Source organism: Panicum virgatum, chromosome 8K (assembly GCF_016808335.1).
Source record: "Panicum virgatum strain AP13 chromosome 8K, P.virgatum_v5, whole genome shotgun sequence".
Lineage (NCBI taxonomy): Eukaryota > Viridiplantae > Streptophyta > Magnoliopsida > Poales > Poaceae > Panicum > Panicum virgatum.
The window spans coordinates 27,826,242-27,842,236 of NC_053143.1; the positions used below are offsets into that span (position 1 = coordinate 27,826,242).

Consider the following 15,995-nt stretch of genomic DNA (forward strand, 5'->3'; position numbering starts at 1 on the left):
GGCCACTCCTTGTATATTCAGCTAATGTGCTTTGTTGTATCCATCAAACCAAAGTAGCTAAGGGGCTAGTGTTGGGGGAATGCCCCAGCCTATATTATAAATGGGCCTCATGTGGCGGCCCAGGGGTCTATTTGTAATTTTTGTATTTGTCAGGGGTCAGGGGCAAATTGTCACCTCACTCCCCTCCTATATATATGGCTGGGTCAAAGGGGCTCTCGCTCGGATTGAGCACTTCTCATCTGTTCTTGTGTGACCTTCGGTGCCCTCTCTTTCTACTACTTGGTGAAGTCTCTTCCCAGCATATACATATTTGTAAAGTTGACAAATAACAAGTTTTGAAAAAAATATTAAAAAATATTGAAGATGCTTTAAGATATTAATGTAGTTTTTACAATTTTGACAGACAACTCTATTCAAACATTCCCGACTACAAGACTTCTCGTCCGCCACCACCGAGACTAGGGATGTAAATGGTACAGATATTTTCCGACCGTATTCGAATTCGATCTGGTCTGGAAGGGCATTTATCCATCTGTATTCGATTTTAAGTATCCAATATCCGTGACTGATTCGTATCCGAATGCTCAAAAGTTATATTTTTATGATGTCAATATCCATTACAATTTTATTCAATAAAAACTAATCTCTATAAGACGAAAGCTGACCCTGGATCAGGCTAAAATTGGGCGCTCGTTCGGCCACGTCACCTTTATTTTTCACCCGTGCGATTCTGATCGGACGGTAGGAATGTGTTCTCGCGAAGTGTCTGGAATCTCATGGTCCGCTGCCCGCCACCGCTCCGGCGCGGCGCCACCGCCGCTAGCTCGCCTCATTCGGCCTCTCCATTCCCCCAATCAGTCTCTTTCCCCTCCTGGCTCTAGCCTGTCTCACTCCTCCGCCCGACGCCTCGTGCCCTCCACGGCGCGCTCCTCCACCAGCCGCGACGGGGTTCGCCGGCCGCTGCTCCGCCGCGAGGAGGCTCGCCGGCCGCCGCAAGGGGGACCCACCACGAGGGGGCTCGCTAGCCGCCGTGAGGGGAACCCACCCCGGCCGTCGTCCTCCTCCTCCGCCGCGCGCTGGGACTGCACCCTTCACCCGGCCCCGCTTGCTCCGGCCGTCCCCGCCCCCGCCGACCACCACGGCCTCCATCCCGGCGGCATCTGCTGCTGCGGCCGCCGCGGAATCTTCGAGTGGCGTCGGCGATGCAAACGAGTGCGCTCAGAGGCTACGAGAGAGGCGAGGCTGCTCTGTCTGCCCGAGGGCCGGCAAGCAGGTGGCTGCCAGGGCGCTCTCCTGCTAGAGAGTCCATGATGGCGCAGCACTGCTTGCCCGTCACCCATCCGGTGGCCCGGCTTCGAAAAATTTTCCGCCGAGCAGTGACCTCCTCGATTCCACCGACCCAGCCATGGACTTGGGATGAGAGCGCGCTTGCTCGTGGTGCCTACACACCATGCGCTCAACCTCCCCCACATTGTCCGCCACCACAGTTGTTCCATCTAGCTAAGCTCCCCCTTAGTCCAGTAAATAAATGATGCTGGAGAACGGTGGTCAGGAGCACGCATGCAAGTTACTCGACGAAATGCCACTGCTGGTTGCTGCTAAGGGTGCGTTGGAGCTCCTCCTTTAAGTGGTGAATTTAGGATTGTCTCAAGGAGACAGATGCGCCCCTTTCTCCTACTTCACTAGAATCAACACGCGGCGTTGCCGCGCTTAAGGGCTTTGCTAAGCCAGCGTGAATACCGTGGGGCCACATACGTCTGACTTGCTAGGAAGTGTCATGCAAATTTGTAAGGATGTGCAGCTGCTTGCCATCAACAATTAGCTGGCCTTACAGCTTGTCACGTGATTGTGCTAAGAACAATCTATTTATGTACGGAAAATACCAAACATAAATCATATGTATCCATGGAACGACTATGTACTTGTATCCTTGGACTAACTTCAGTATAGTTATAGTTTTAGGTACCCTCTGATTTATCTTGAAACAAAATCCACTATAATCAGTGCATTTCTTAATATTACGACAGTAAGCTGGATAAATAATTACTCAAATATGTTTCATGTGCCATACAGAGTTTTTCTTTCCTACCTTTTTTTCCTTCCACCAGCTTAAAAGCAAACACATCTCAAGGAGAGAGCACCTATTAAGCAAGGGAGGTGAGAGCCATGCCAATCCTTCTCCTTGAGTCTCCTCCTTGGACATACGAGTTGAACTTGTTAGCAGACACAAGCGAAATGGATGAGATGCAAAAACAGAAATCAACCTTGAACAAATGAATTGCCAGGGGATCATCAGACCTTCTTTGCCATCATCTTGAGGAAGAGAGCTGAGCGCCCAATAGCTTTGCTTGAACCTGGCGGCACTCCACTGGATTTTGATGTAGCACATAATCAGTGTCGTCGGCACTTATTGCTATATCTGATACTGCAGTAAATTACAATCAATCGAATACACTTTACACTGCAAGAGACACGGGGGAGCAGAACTAGTAGCGTCATCTCTCATAATCAAATCATCGAGCACATCATGTGCATCTCCTGTACTCACATAGTCACATCGATTCAACATGTGCAATTGCACGCAAGCATTTCCGAGCTTGCTGGCACGGGTGCACGTTTAAGCACCAGGTGCGTGCCCGTGGCATAGCTCGAATGGGCTGATGTCGCTGTCTGCTATCATCTGCCACAGCTGCGAGCGCGGCAATATTGGCGGAGCGGCTGCTGCCCCCATACGCAGCAGCAATAAAGGGAGGGCTCGCACAGTCGATAGGGAACGACGCGAGACACTGCGAGAGGAGGGCCGGCAGGGAAGAGGAGAGGAGCAGCGAGGAAGGAAGCGACCGAACTATCAGCCGAAACACTGCTGGATTTGGGCGTGGAATGTCGCGCTGCGTCGCCGATGCGACTGTCGCGAGCTCCTCTGCATGTTCGGGTGGGGAATAGATGGTGGATTGGCTGGAGGAGCAGCAGGGAAGAAGCATGCCGTGCCGTGACCAGGTTAACCAAACTGACCGGTCCGGTTAAACCGCCGCCCTCCAGTAGCGGTTTACCGGACCGGTTTGACCGGTAACCGGTGGAAACCGGTTGAATTCAAATCCAAATTCAAATAAATTCAAAAAAATCCCGTGCAACCGGTTCCGACCGGTTTACCGGCCGGTTTGACCGGTTTGAATTCAAATCCAAATTCAAAAGCTCCCGTGCAACCGGTTTACCGGTTTACCGACCGGTTTGACCGGTTTACCGGCCGGTTTGACCGGTTTGACCTGTGGGACTTAATGGGCCAGCCTATTTTTTCTTTTTCTTTTTTAATTTAACTTTAAATCTCCGCAAACTATACTAAATGAACGATTTTTTGAGAAAATTTGAGACTATTAGATTCATTACACCTTGAAGTATTTTTAGGAATTTTTTCATTTTTTGAATTTAAATTTAAATTTTGAATTTTGGCCGGTTGGGTACCGGACCAAACCGGAACCGGGCCGGACCGGTTTGACCGGTAACCGGTCAAACCGGACCGGTTCCCACCGGTTTGGTGAACCTCGGCCGTGACTCGCAAGGGGCCGTCGTGGCCGCCGCCCGAAGCGTCGGGAAGATGGCTGAGTAAGCGCGCCGCGCGCTGATTTTCACCGTAGATGCAAGATCCAACGGCTGAGAAATGCAGACGATGTGGCCCAATAATTTTGCTCGATTTGAGCGCACGTTTCGTGTTTTGAGATGTGTTGTGTCATTCAGACTATTTTTTTTCTTCTTGAAAATGGCCCACGGAGAGCTGCCTGAAAGAATCCTCAAGGAAGAGCATTATTGTCACTGCTTCAGTGCTTGTCAGTGCATGTGCATCTTCTTAATATTCAGCTCTAACATGCAAGATAGTTCTTATACATATGGCATATATATAATGTTAAGTCAGTAAAGAATTGCAGTTTGTTGAAATAACAATCAGTACTATGCAACAAAATAGATTAGCAATTCCCAATGGTTTAATTTTACAAACAATAAATTTCTTGAGCACTCAATCTACACATCATTTCTCATTTATATTCTTTTGTTTTCCATATAGTTATTCATTTCAACAGTTGTCATTCCCCAGCACCAAAGAATCATATGAATATTCTGAGCTTGTGTCCGTTGGTCTCAGAATTTGTAATCATGTATATGGATTGCATTCTTACTCAACAAGTATGGTGTTTCAGGGACGTGCACATGCAGAACCAGGAGATATATGGATGGAGCCCGGGCAAAGTTCATGGCAGCTCTCCGTTCCACCATAAGTTGAACACAAAGAATTAGAGTGACAGGCAGATAATTTGAATGAAAGCTGAAACAATATCGTGTTGTGACATTCCACGTGCTATATCTCAAGTATTTAGGATTAGAAAAACATCGCTAAGGTGACTCTAAAGGAAACAAATATCATCCTCAAACCCAACACTGGGAATATGGCGCGGGGCGCGGCGTGCCGCGTCATGTTTCTAGTACTATCTATATCCGACTCCGTATTTAAATATAAATATAAAAATAAATACGATATCAATAATATCCGTATGATCAGGGCAAGCAAACGCACCCTCCCGTGCGACCACTGTCTCTTACCACTGGGCCCCGCCATCCCACCCCACTGCAGGAGCGGTGCAACTAGCCACTTGCAGTTTCGAGATCTGCGCCATACCCTCTCTTTTCCCTTCTTCTTCCAGACCCTTCCTCGCACCTGACCACCACCTCCCACGCGGCCGGCGGCGGCAGCGACTCCCACTCCTCCTAGCGCTGCGGCGAGGCGGCTTCCCCGATCATCTTGGGTGCGGGATGCGGAAGAAGGGGAGGGCGGTGCCGGAGTGGCTCAACAGCCCGATTTGGTCCGCGCCCCCGCCGGCGCCGGCCCCGCCGGACCCTTACGGTGTCGACCTTGCCCCGCCGCCGCCCCCCAAGCCCCCGCCGACCCCCGCGTCTGACACGCCCGTGCCGCCGCCGCCGTCCTACGAGCAGGCGGTGCGGGGGCGCGGGCGAGGGGATGAGGAGGATGAGGGCGGCGCCGGGGCTGCAGCCCTGCGGGCGCATCTGCTCGCCGACTTCAAGGCCGCGGTGCGTCCTGGGGAGAGGGGTTTCGGTGCTAGCTTGGATTCTGGCTGGGGTTTTCATGTTTGGCTGACTCCGTTGCTGTGTGTGCGTGCGTGCAGCTGTTGAAGAAGGTGGTGAACATGGGGGAGCTGCGGCGGCTGGCCTGCCTTGGCGTGCCCGACGGCGGCGCAGGCGTGCGACCGGTCGTGTGGAAGGTCCCCACTCGCAATCTCTTTCCCTCTTATGGTTATGTGGTTTCTGCTGTGGTCTGTGCCCTGAGTAGAGTTGGGAGTTCTCCATTTCTCAATTATAGTGCAGGGCTTTTGTGCACGACTTGTTAGTAATGATGGAGACTGTGTAAGTGAACCAGAGATCCTTTATGCACTGCTTGAGGAGTTGAGAGTCTATGATTCCAAGAGGAATTGGGGAAGTGAGGTACATAGGCCCTTTTTGGTTCCACCTATCGCACCTATCGCAAAAAGGGAATCTTGTATGCATGAAGTATTAAACGAAGTTTATTTGCAAAACCTTTTCACGTATGAGTGTAATTTTTCACGACGAATCCAATGACGGTAATTAATTGATGATTGGCCTAGCATCTAATCGTGCGGTCGAAGGTCTCATTAGATTCGTCTCGCGAAGTAGTGCAAGGTTGTGAAGTTAGTTTTGTAAATTGCTTTTATTTAATACCCCTAATTATTGGTCAAAGTTTGTGATACCTCCTATCGCAAACAAACCAAACAGGGCCATAAGCAACGTCACTGTCTAAAATGTGGTCTGTTTGCTCAGTTCTGCATAGCTGACATATGCTAAATGTCATGTTGCACTGGTTGACTTAGGACATTGAAATCAAGTTTCCTATTGTCTAATTTTATGGTGATAGATCAGGGTTGTGTGGTAAATGAAGAAGGGACAAGGTTTGTAGTGCCCCGGCTTTTATATTTTCAGTTGAATCATGTTGTGGTTGCTTCTGTGAAGAGAGATGGCCCTAGAATGAAAGATATTTTTGCAAAATGTTATGCCAGAACCCATCTTGTGAATATCTGTTAGATGTGCTAGGCCCATAACATTTTTTCAATTTTTCTTGAAGCTCAAGTTTTTTAACAGCTTGAAGGACCAAACTCATGATAGTCCTTCATGTACCTACATGGACCTTTTTAGTGAAAAAAGCACCCACTCACAAAATATTACAAGTGGTTTGTCTTGTTAATATGATATCTTTCATATATGTATCTGTAAAAGCTGAGCTTTGACAGATTGTGAACATCAGGGTCATGCTCTATACATGTGGTCTCTCTAATAGTTTGAACTGAAAAATCATGCCCTATACATGGTCTACTAGTAGTTTGAACTGCAATCTCTTGTGTAAACTAAATTATACTGTACTCTGCTATGACCTATAAACTTGCCTTCTTTACGTTGGTTAGGATTTGAAGTTTTTCTTATTTGTTTGTAACCTTATAACTCTACTCTGGTGGGCTATATCTTATATATGTTAATCTTGTCGTGAGCATGCTAATCATCTGCGTACACTAGAAATTGCTTAAGCTAGTGTTGTTGGAATATAAGTGAATTGCCCACCTCTCCCCCTCAGTTTAAGCTTTTGGGTTGAACTGGTCGGTGCATGCAACTCAATATGGTATCAAAGCCATAGGTCTCGAGTTCGAATCCTGGTTAGCGCAATTAAATAAAATAATTGCCGCTTGCTCCTATTCCACGTCTGAGGCCTGAGGGAGCCTCCACTTGAGGGGGAGTGTTGGAATATAAGTGAATTGCCCACCTCTCCCCATCAGCTGTGCCTGAGGGAGCCTCCACGTGAGGGGGAGTGTTGGAATATAAGTGAATTGCTCACCTCTCCTCATCAGGTTAAGCTTTTGGGTTGAACTGGTCGGTGCATGCAACTCAATAGGTGTTCAAAATTTAATGGTGTGGATTTAGAATTGCTTGTGTTGCACTTTACATTGACCCCAATCTTTGTACCATCTGTTTTGTGAAGGGTCATGATTAAGCATGCATTCTAGGAGCTTTTTTCAGTCCTTTTGTGCATTTATATTATTTTTGTTATCTAGCAATGTACGCGAGAAATTTATTCTACTATATTTATAGTGTGCAGCTTCTCTTAGGGTATTTGCCAACTGATCGTGGTTTATGGCCCTATGAGTTAGAAAAGAAGCGGAACCAATACAGTGCATACAACGAAGAGTTTCTTCTAAATCCTGTAAGTTACAGTTGCCAGTCTCGAAGTATCAAACAGTGAAGATCCATCACCCCTAGTTATCTGTGTACACATTATATTAGGTTAACATCTAGAACTGTGTAAAAATCTGCTTGTTGTTTGGTAAGACAATAGGTGTGTTTGTTTTATCCAAAAAAAAAAATCAAGAATGTACGTAAAGTATGAAAAGTCAACTGGTAGTATGAAGCAAAGAGACTTAATTGAGTAACTTTCACCATAGATTTCAGTTAAAAGTTCTTTCGAACCTTAATAATAGCATAACCCAGAGCCTTTTCTACTAAGTGGTTCTTTTTATGATAGTTCTTACGACATCCTTCTTGTGTTCAGTCGGAAAAACTACGGAGAATCGAGGAATCAAAGCTGTCAAGAAAAAAAGAACTAAATATGGAGAGGACTGGCTTGCTTCCGAGATTGAAGGTTACTAATGAAGAGCATCCTTTAAGCTCTGGTAAATCTAGCTTATGGAACCAATATTTTCAGGTACTGTTTCATATTAGCTTTGAGAGTGATGCATTTGAAGAAATTAAGTTTGTATGCATGGTTTGCAAAACCTGTGGTAACTGGCTTGTTTCCTAGCACACTACTATGTACTTTCTGGCACGGAATTGGCTCGAATGACACAAAATAACACCAAAATGCTTTGCCACCTTTATGACGCAATTTTCCTATGCTACGAGCACTGTGTGCCAATGTGGGTTTGTGTTTCTCCGAATTTTCACATGAAGCTCTGCTTTCTTGCTCTCTTTATTTGGATTTATTGTTGAATTTCTTCGTGTTCGAAACTTGGAAATTGCTCTCTTCATTGTTGAATAAAACTTGGAATGTTATCATTGTTTTCTTTGTCTGCATGTGAATTGGAGTGTGTGAGATGTGTATTTACCCTCCCGGTAATCTATCATTGTGTTGCGCAACACCAATACATCAATATCTTGTACCTGTTCGGTCTTTTTGATCGTATCATTAGACACTACTACAACTTGCATGTTGTTTCGGCTGTCAAGCTTCGGAGTTGTATACTTAGGCTGAACCAATCTTAATTCATTTTTTCCCTTTTGGTTTTATCAAGAACAGGAAGTATAATGAAAGCTAAGAGGAAAGAACATGGAAAAGTTATTCTTCTGACTTTTATTTTGCTCAAGGCTCTCTTACTTGTACAGTTGATGTCCACTGAACAGTTCTATTTTGCTGCATGAATATGAAGTGGATGTACAAAAAGTTTTCCTTTCATCATTTAGTTGCAAATCTTGTAAACATATGTTTCAGGACTCAGAGATATTAGAACAAATAGATCGAGATGTAAAGCGAACACATCTGGATATGCCATTTTTCTCAGCTAAGTCGAACCAGGTTGGCATTCAGTGTTTATGGTGTTCTTACTGTTGCCTGTTCTACCAATAGGAACGTATTGTTTGTACTGATCATTTGAACTCCTATCAGGATTCTCTGAGGCGTATTCTGATTATCTTTTCAAAATTGAACCCCAGCATAAGATATGTGCAAGGAATGAATGAAGTTTTGGCACCTCTATTCTACGTATTAAAGAATGACCCTGACCCAAGTAGTTCAGTAAGTTCTTCAGCCATGAATTATTTTTTTCCATGATTGTCTACTAGGTCCCTAGATATTGAGATACCCTATACCTCCTTGCCGAGGTAGACACCATACTATTTATTAATCTATAATCTGTTCATTTTTTATGTATTACTCAGAATTATTCTATTGATTATTGATGTCACATGATATTCATCAACTGAATTACCCATTTTTGGAAATGTAGGCTTCAGTTGAAGCAGACACATACTTTTGCTTTGTTGAGTTGTTGAGTGGTTTTAGAGACAATTATTGCAAGCATCTTGACAATAGCAGTGTGGGTATTCGATCTACACTGTCAAAGCTGTCCCAACTCTTGAAGCGACATGATGAAGAGCTATGGCGTCACATGGAGGTTACTACTAAGGTAGGTAATTTCAGTACTAGATTTCTGGTGCTATCTGTCCAGAATTATGAATTTCTGGATTTTGTGGAGATGAGAATTATCTGCTGCAACGTTTTCATAATTATTCTTCTTTCATACTAAGAAATTGCATTTGTAATTGCATCAACACAGCTTTGCTATCCCATTCTTATGTTTTCATCTATAGCTGAATTATACTTCTCATTATCAATGATGTTAGCAGAAACTGAATAAGATTAAGTGGGTATACAGTTTGTGTTGACATAAATCACTAAGTTTATATTTGTGCAACACATCTTACAGATTCCTGGTATTCTGGGTTTCAATCAAATGATAAGATTGAATATTCATCATAACAGAATATCTTATTTGTAGTTGCTGGTTATAGATGGTGGATCTTTCCCTTGGATAATTGCTTAGGTTAAATGTGCAATATGCAAATTACAAAAGGTATGTAGTAATTGTGTTGCTAACTCTAAAATAATTGAATTGCTAACTGTAAAATACACTGGTGTTTAGCAACTTTTGGGTACAGGGGTTCTTGCATCTATGGCAACTATACACACTAAAAAACTTTCAAAGGATGATACGTGACATGTCTTATTTTTCTCCAGCTGCACTGTTGGTGTTGATACCAATTTTCTTTAGCAGATCAAGATTGATAATTGTTCGTTGTTCAATGTATAGGTGTACCCACAATATTATGGGTTTAGATGGATCACGTTGCTGTTGACGATGGAGTTCAGTTTCAATGTATGTATACATATTTGGGATGCTATCTTGGGCGATCCGGAAGGCCCACCGGTATGTTACCACCTCCAAACTATATCTGTGCGCATTTTCCCAGCAGAGTTCGGGGCTAATACTTTGCATGCTCTCATGCAGGACACACTGATGAGGATATGCTGTGCCATGCTCATCCTAGTCCGGAAGCGGCTGTTGGCTGGAGACTTCACTGCCAATATCCAGTTGCTGCAGCATTACCCAGCTACTAACATCGATCACCTCCTCCACATCGCCAACCGATTGAGAGGGACAGTTGCCGGCTAGTGGTTCAATGTCTTCCCTCATACCTGTATTTCAGTTTTGTCCTTGTTGATAGCTTGGAACATATCGGTGTTCCTAGAGTGGCGTTTGGCATTGCCTTTATGTTCTGTTTCGCCCTTTTTGGTGTGGCCAGTCAGTCCGAGACTCTGAGTAGAAATTCTGTTTTAGTATACATCGAAAACACTCCTGGGCTCCTTCCAGCTTTCAGTACAGTAAAAGAAGGAATGATTGCATTCCATCCAAGTGAAGATACATGCTGCTGGATAGGTTTCCGCTGTAGTAAAAAAGGAGTGCTATCTTTTGCAGTGCATTTTTTTAATATTTAAGAATTATTACAATGTGTAGAAAAGCCTGATCAAGAAGGTGAAATAGTGATTGCTGTGGTGAATTGTTTTAGATGTCTGCCTCAAAAATCCACTTGTTTGCTTCTCAATATCTCGGTTGTAACATTATCAAAAAAAAATCTCGGTTGTAACATTATCAAAAAAAATCTCGGTTGTAACATTTTTACGATTTTACATTCTCTCTTTGTGGGGTCTCACGCAATCCACGGGTGGAGACAGGCTTGAACTCAGCCATGCCAGCCCGATTGAGAACATTAGTCATGTAGTGGCGCTGGAAGATGTTGGGCTGGGCATTCGGGAGGAACTGAACCGATCGGATTGGTTTCTCGGTTCCCTTACAAGTTCGGTTCCTAAGAAATGAGAACCAATTGGTTCTTTTTATAAAGAAGAATAGAGCTAATTTGTTTTTGGTTAGTTCAGTTTGGTTCCGGTTCTAACCGAGGGAACCGAACAAACCAACCAGTCACAAGAGAGGCAGAGAAGAAAAAAAGATCGCTGCCGCCGCCATGTCCTCCGAGCAAGCTAAGCTCGCATGCCGCCGCAACTTGTAGAGGGGCACCGCCGCCTTGCTTGCAGCCTTGCAGGGGAGAGCTTCACCGCTGCCGCCTTGCCTGTAGGAGACCGTCGCGCCGCTACCGCCGCCTTGGGCCCTTGCCTACAGGAGACTATAGGGGACCGCCACGGCCCGCGGCGCCGTTGCCTGGCTTGCCGAGGAGCTTGTCCAGGAGCGCGTCCGACGGTGCGCCGTGGGCCTCTGGTGATACGTCGTGACCCGTGGGCGTGGTGCCGCCATCAGCGACGAGGCGGACGAAGCTTGAGGACGCGTCGTCGGTGTCGAAGCCCAACTCCAAGGGCGGCGGCCCCGGCTGTAACGAACAGGGCACCATTTATGCCATTTCGAGTGATTTTGGTGATCGAATGACAACACAACACTTGGACTAATATGATTGTTAAGATGATCATTCTCAGGCTTTTAGGTTCAAGTGATGACAAAGAGAAAGAGAAGATAGGCGTAGCAAGGCCCAAAGGGCCACCCATACGGTTAGGAGCACCGGAAGAACCGACGCCAGGGGCACCGGTGCATCCGATGCTTGTCGGAAGAACCGACGCTACGATGTTTGATGCAAGAGGAAAATGAAGCCAAGTCAGCCTATAGGCACCGGTTGAACCGACGGTCCAAGAAAGGGCATCGGTGCATTGGCCGTCCTATGTTCCAGAGACGATGTCAAGAGCCCAGAAGAAGTTTCTTCAGCACCGGTTCAACCGACGGGGCATCGGTGCATATCATCGGTGTAATGACGTCAGCTGTCAGAAAAAGATCCTTCAGCACCGGTTGAACCGGTGAGGCATCGGTGCATTGCATCGGTTCAACCGGTGGTCTCTGCGTCAGCCGTCAGGAGTCCAACGGCTACTTCGGGTTATGAGTGACCGGATGAACCGACGCTACCCCGCCAAGAGGCATCGGTTCTTCCGGTGGTACGCAGATTTTCAGCTGACCGTTGGAGCAACGGCTACAAGACTTGGTGGCCTATATATACGCCTCACCCCGGCCATTTGAAGTTTGCTGGAGTCCCAAGACACCTTATACACATCCAAGAACATCTCCAAGCCATACAAAAGCATCAAGATCATATTCTTAGCCCTTAGCACACTTTGAGAGTGTTGTGTAAAGGATTAGCTCTTAGTGAGTGAGTTTGCGAGGCTTAGAGCCTTTGTGCTGTGGTTCATTAGCGAACCAAAACAAGAGCTTGGTGCGCCGGCACCTTGGAGCTTGAAGCTCGCCGGCAACGTCATCGACCCTCCGACTTGGTGTGGAGCGGCGACGACATCTTTGTGCGGGGGACGTGGAGACCCCCATCCTTTGTGGAGAAGCTCCTTAGTGGAACCCGGGGCCAAGGTGACCGTGATTGTATTCACGGAAGAGACTTGGTGGCCGAGTAGCAATACTCTTAGTGAGTGCTACAACAACGTGGATGTAGGTGTGCCTTTGTGGCTAACCGAACCACGGGATAAACACCCGCGTCAAGAGTTTGCTATCTCTTATCCCTCTCTTTAAGCTTCCGCATTTCATACTAGCAATTTGTGTGCCTTTACTTTCATAGAATAGTTTCTTGATAGGAAAGGCTATAGGTTGCTAAACTCTTTCGGGATAGGGGTTTCACACTAGAACACCTAGTTGCACATCTAGATAGCATGTTTTAGTTTAAGCTTTCTGCAAACTAGTTGGAGCCATAGGTCTAAGTTTTTATTAAGTGCCTAATTCACCCCCTCCCCCTCTTAGGCTAGAGCACCCGATCACTTTCACCGGCCCCGGCCGGGCTCTCAATGGGGGGCGGCGCTCGGGAGTGGGGACTAGGAGTTGGGGGTGGCGGCGTGGGGGCTGCATGGTGGAGAGGGGATGGGGGCCGCCGGCCTGGGGGCGCTGCAGGTGGGGTGGGGACATGGGGGGTGTTTAGATAGGGTTTGTTTGCTGGGCTTTAGTGGGCCAAATGTCTAATGGGCTATATATGTCTAATAAACTCGGTTCTCCGGTTAACCGTGTTCTAGAACCGAACCGAACTGAGAATTTTGGTTTTTCGAACAAAGAACCGAAATCTTCGGTTTGGGTTCTTTTTGTTTCGGTTTTTGGTTTTTTTGGTTCGGTTCTCGGTTAATTTTGCCCAGGGCTAGGGAGATATACTGGTGCTGGGAGGAATAGACCACCATTACTGTGCTACACCTCCATACCCAAGAAGTGATTAAGCTCACCCAGATCCTTCATGGCGAACTCCTGCTGAAGGGCCGCAATGGTGTGGCGAAGGAGTGCTGTCAATGAAGCAGTGAGAACAATGTCATCCACGTACAGAAGGAGATAGACAGTGTCCGAGTCGCGATGATAGACGAACAATGAAGTATCGGATTTGGCCTCAACAAACCCAAGTGAGAGGAGATGAGCAGCAAAGCAGAGATGATAGATGAACAATGGAGTATCGAATTTGGCCTCAACAAACCCAAGTGAGAGGAGATGAGCAAGAAAGCGACTATAATAGGCTCTGGGTGCTTGCTTCAAGCCGTAGACAGACTTGTTCAGGCAACAAACATATTTCGACTATCTCAGACAGAGTACCATGGAGGAAGACATTCTTAACGTCCAACTGATGAATAGGCCACTAACGGGAGAGCAAGGGAGAGCACTGTACGGACTGTGGCGGGCTTCACAACGGGGATGAAAGTCTCATCAAAATCCACGTGGAACGTTGAGAGAAACCGCGAAGAACCCATCTGGCCTTGACCTCTCAATTGAACCATCAGCTTGAAATTTATGCTTCGAGATCCACTTCTGTGAAACAATATTGGCCCTTATTGACACTCACTAATGACCATTACTAGGTGTCAACTTGATCAAAAAATCATGAGTTTGTATTTCTTACACGCATCTTTATTCAAATAAACCTCTAAACCACACTTTACCTTTAGAATTATGCAAGATGTGTTTTTGAGCTAAAATGCAGGTTGCAAGCACACTTTGAACTGACAGAAAATCGCAGAAAATATCAGAGCGCAAATTCAGTCTCAATTCGACCAAGTGTAGCCCAGAACCAAAGTAAATCCACTTAGGATAGTCCATACCTCAATGTTCAGAGAAGGGAAGGCCCAAGACAGCCCAGCCCCGACAGTTGGGGGTGGTGGGAGCTGCTGGCAGGCCGACCGACCATGCTGGTCAGCCGACCAGCCCATGGGCCCCACCGCCTTAAACCTTCGACGTGGCAGCGTGTCATTGGCTCACAAGGTCAGTTCACCGAGAATATGAGGGGAGGGGGTGAGAACAGAACACACACACACCTCACCTCTCACCCACCTCAAGTGCATTCTTGCTTAGTCTATAGGCTTAGTGTTGTTTAGGAGAAGTCTAGGAGTCATCGAGTCTCTGGAGTTGTTCGGGAGTTCTGGTATGGGTTCATCTCTAGCCCTCTCTTATAATTCTCGATTATTTGTAATAGAATTAGACTATGATTACCGATATCTGCTTGAAGTATGTTCTGAGTTATCGGATCTATGCTTCGTGATCTGGTTGTGTTATCATTCGATGCTTGCATTGCATGATCATCCTGTGCTTGAGATGGTTAACATATTGGCCTTGAAACTCTGTCAACTATTTCAGTATTCGTATGTTTGCTCTAGTGTGATGTCGGTCCATCCGAAGGGTGGGGGCTCCGCACGGGATGCTAGAGTATCGCTTACTAATGTAGACGTGGTGTCTAGACTAGATAAGTGTTGCTGGATGTCACCCTTTCCCATGGATTGAGAGGTAGCCGGCAGGTGGTGATAGTCTTATCCGAGCCCTAGTAATCCTCCACGTTCGGATAGGAGGGTAGGAGGTACATAAAGCCGCATAGGTGAACGAGCCTCTCCTGACAGCTGTAGGAGCGGTCTCCCTATTGTACTAGTTTAATCTCTGACAATCTAACCATAAGATAATATAGATATAGCTAGCATAGTACATCTGTCTCGAGCTCTAACATTTGCCTTTATCCCTGAGTGTAGTTTGTGTGTGTCACACTATCTCCTACCATATTATTTATCTTACCCTGTTTATGCAATGAATATCCAATCTAGATCAGTTCATTAACTAGCCTATGACAGGAATGATCCCCCTATGGTTGTAGGCACTTTGTATTCAAATATGGATGCTTTTAAGTTGGCTTTAGCTTCACATGCTACCAAATATGAGTTTCATTATAACATTAAAAGAGTGATAAAAGTCAGCACATGGTGTGCTGACTTTTACCACTCTTTTTAAGTTGGCTTTAGCAGTGGCAAGAATGTGGGCTGCAGGTGGAGACTTCATGCCTCTACTCTGAGCGATAGAGTCACAATAAAGGTAATCTTTAGTTTGTCCTTACTTTTCATTGATTGGCAATTTTTTCATCTTCAATAACCATTGAATTAACTTATTGGTAGGTGAAAAGGAATCCATACCCTCACGAGGAGTGTCACAGCACCAGGAGGGTAGGCGCATGTGTAGGGGTGACACAGTTCTGGGTGTGTGACCAAGTGATTGATTGGCTAAAGGAAGATGGAAATTTGGGAAACACAGAGCTGAGAAAGAAGTTGAAGGAAAGCCACAAAGTTGATGTGACCTACAGAAAAGTTTACCTAGGTAAACAACTTGCTATGGATAAAATTTATGGCCCTTGGGGCAAAAGTTTTGACAACCTTTATAGATTTAAGGTTCAGATAGAAGAAAGTTGTCATGGATCCTTTGTTGTGATTGATCACCACACCATCGACAACAAGATATGGTTTAATGGGCTCTTTTTTTCTTTGAGACCTTGTGTTGATGGCTTCCTAAGAAATTGTAGGCCATATCTTGCTGTAGATA

At 45.8% G+C, this 15,995-nt stretch overlaps 1 protein-coding gene and 2 long non-coding RNA genes across 3 annotated transcripts; 2 read left to right on the forward strand and 1 right to left on the reverse strand.

The window, feature by feature from the left end:
* Nucleotides 1–1,064: 1,064 nt before the first annotated feature.
* Nucleotides 1,065–4,370, forward strand: LOC120644328. Its single transcript, XR_005663630.1, has 2 exons — nucleotides 1,065–1,604; nucleotides 4,191–4,370. It is a non-coding gene; the product is annotated as an uncharacterized LOC120644328 (long non-coding RNA).
* On the reverse strand, nucleotides 1,974–2,951 carry LOC120644327. Its single transcript, XR_005663628.1, has 2 exons — nucleotides 2,461–2,951; nucleotides 1,974–2,368 (listed from the first exon to the last, which is right to left on the reverse strand). It is a non-coding gene; the product is annotated as an uncharacterized LOC120644327 (long non-coding RNA).
* Nucleotides 4,371–4,655: 285 nt separating the features above from the next.
* LOC120644329 (TBC1 domain family member 13-like) lies at nucleotides 4,656–10,687 on the forward strand. The gene is made up of 9 exons (XM_039920935.1): nucleotides 4,656–5,076; nucleotides 5,172–5,267; nucleotides 7,166–7,270; nucleotides 7,616–7,768; nucleotides 8,552–8,635; nucleotides 8,726–8,854; nucleotides 9,066–9,245; nucleotides 9,930–10,046; nucleotides 10,128–10,687. The coding sequence occupies exons 1-9, from the start codon at nucleotides 4,801–4,803 to the stop codon at nucleotides 10,290–10,292; spliced, it is 1,305 nt and encodes a 434-aa protein (XP_039776869.1). The 5' UTR covers nucleotides 4,656–4,800; the 3' UTR covers nucleotides 10,293–10,687.
* Nucleotides 10,688–15,995: the final 5,308 nt, after the last annotated feature.

What these genes read in the sequence shown, in the direction of transcription:
- LOC120644329 (XM_039920935.1), top strand. Translation starts at nt 4,801, where the DNA reads ATGCGGAAGAAGGGGAGGGCGGTGCCGGAGTGGCTCAACAGCCCGATT. An exon ending in AAGAGTTTCTTCTAAATCCT is followed by an intron (nt 7,271 to 7,615) that starts GTAAGTTACAGT and finishes TCTTGTGTTCAG; the next exon opens with TCGGAAAAACTACGGAGAAT. An exon ending in TCTCAGCTAAGTCGAACCAG is followed by an intron (nt 8,636 to 8,725) that starts GTTGGCATTCAG and finishes AACTCCTATCAG; the next exon opens with GATTCTCTGAGGCGTATTCT.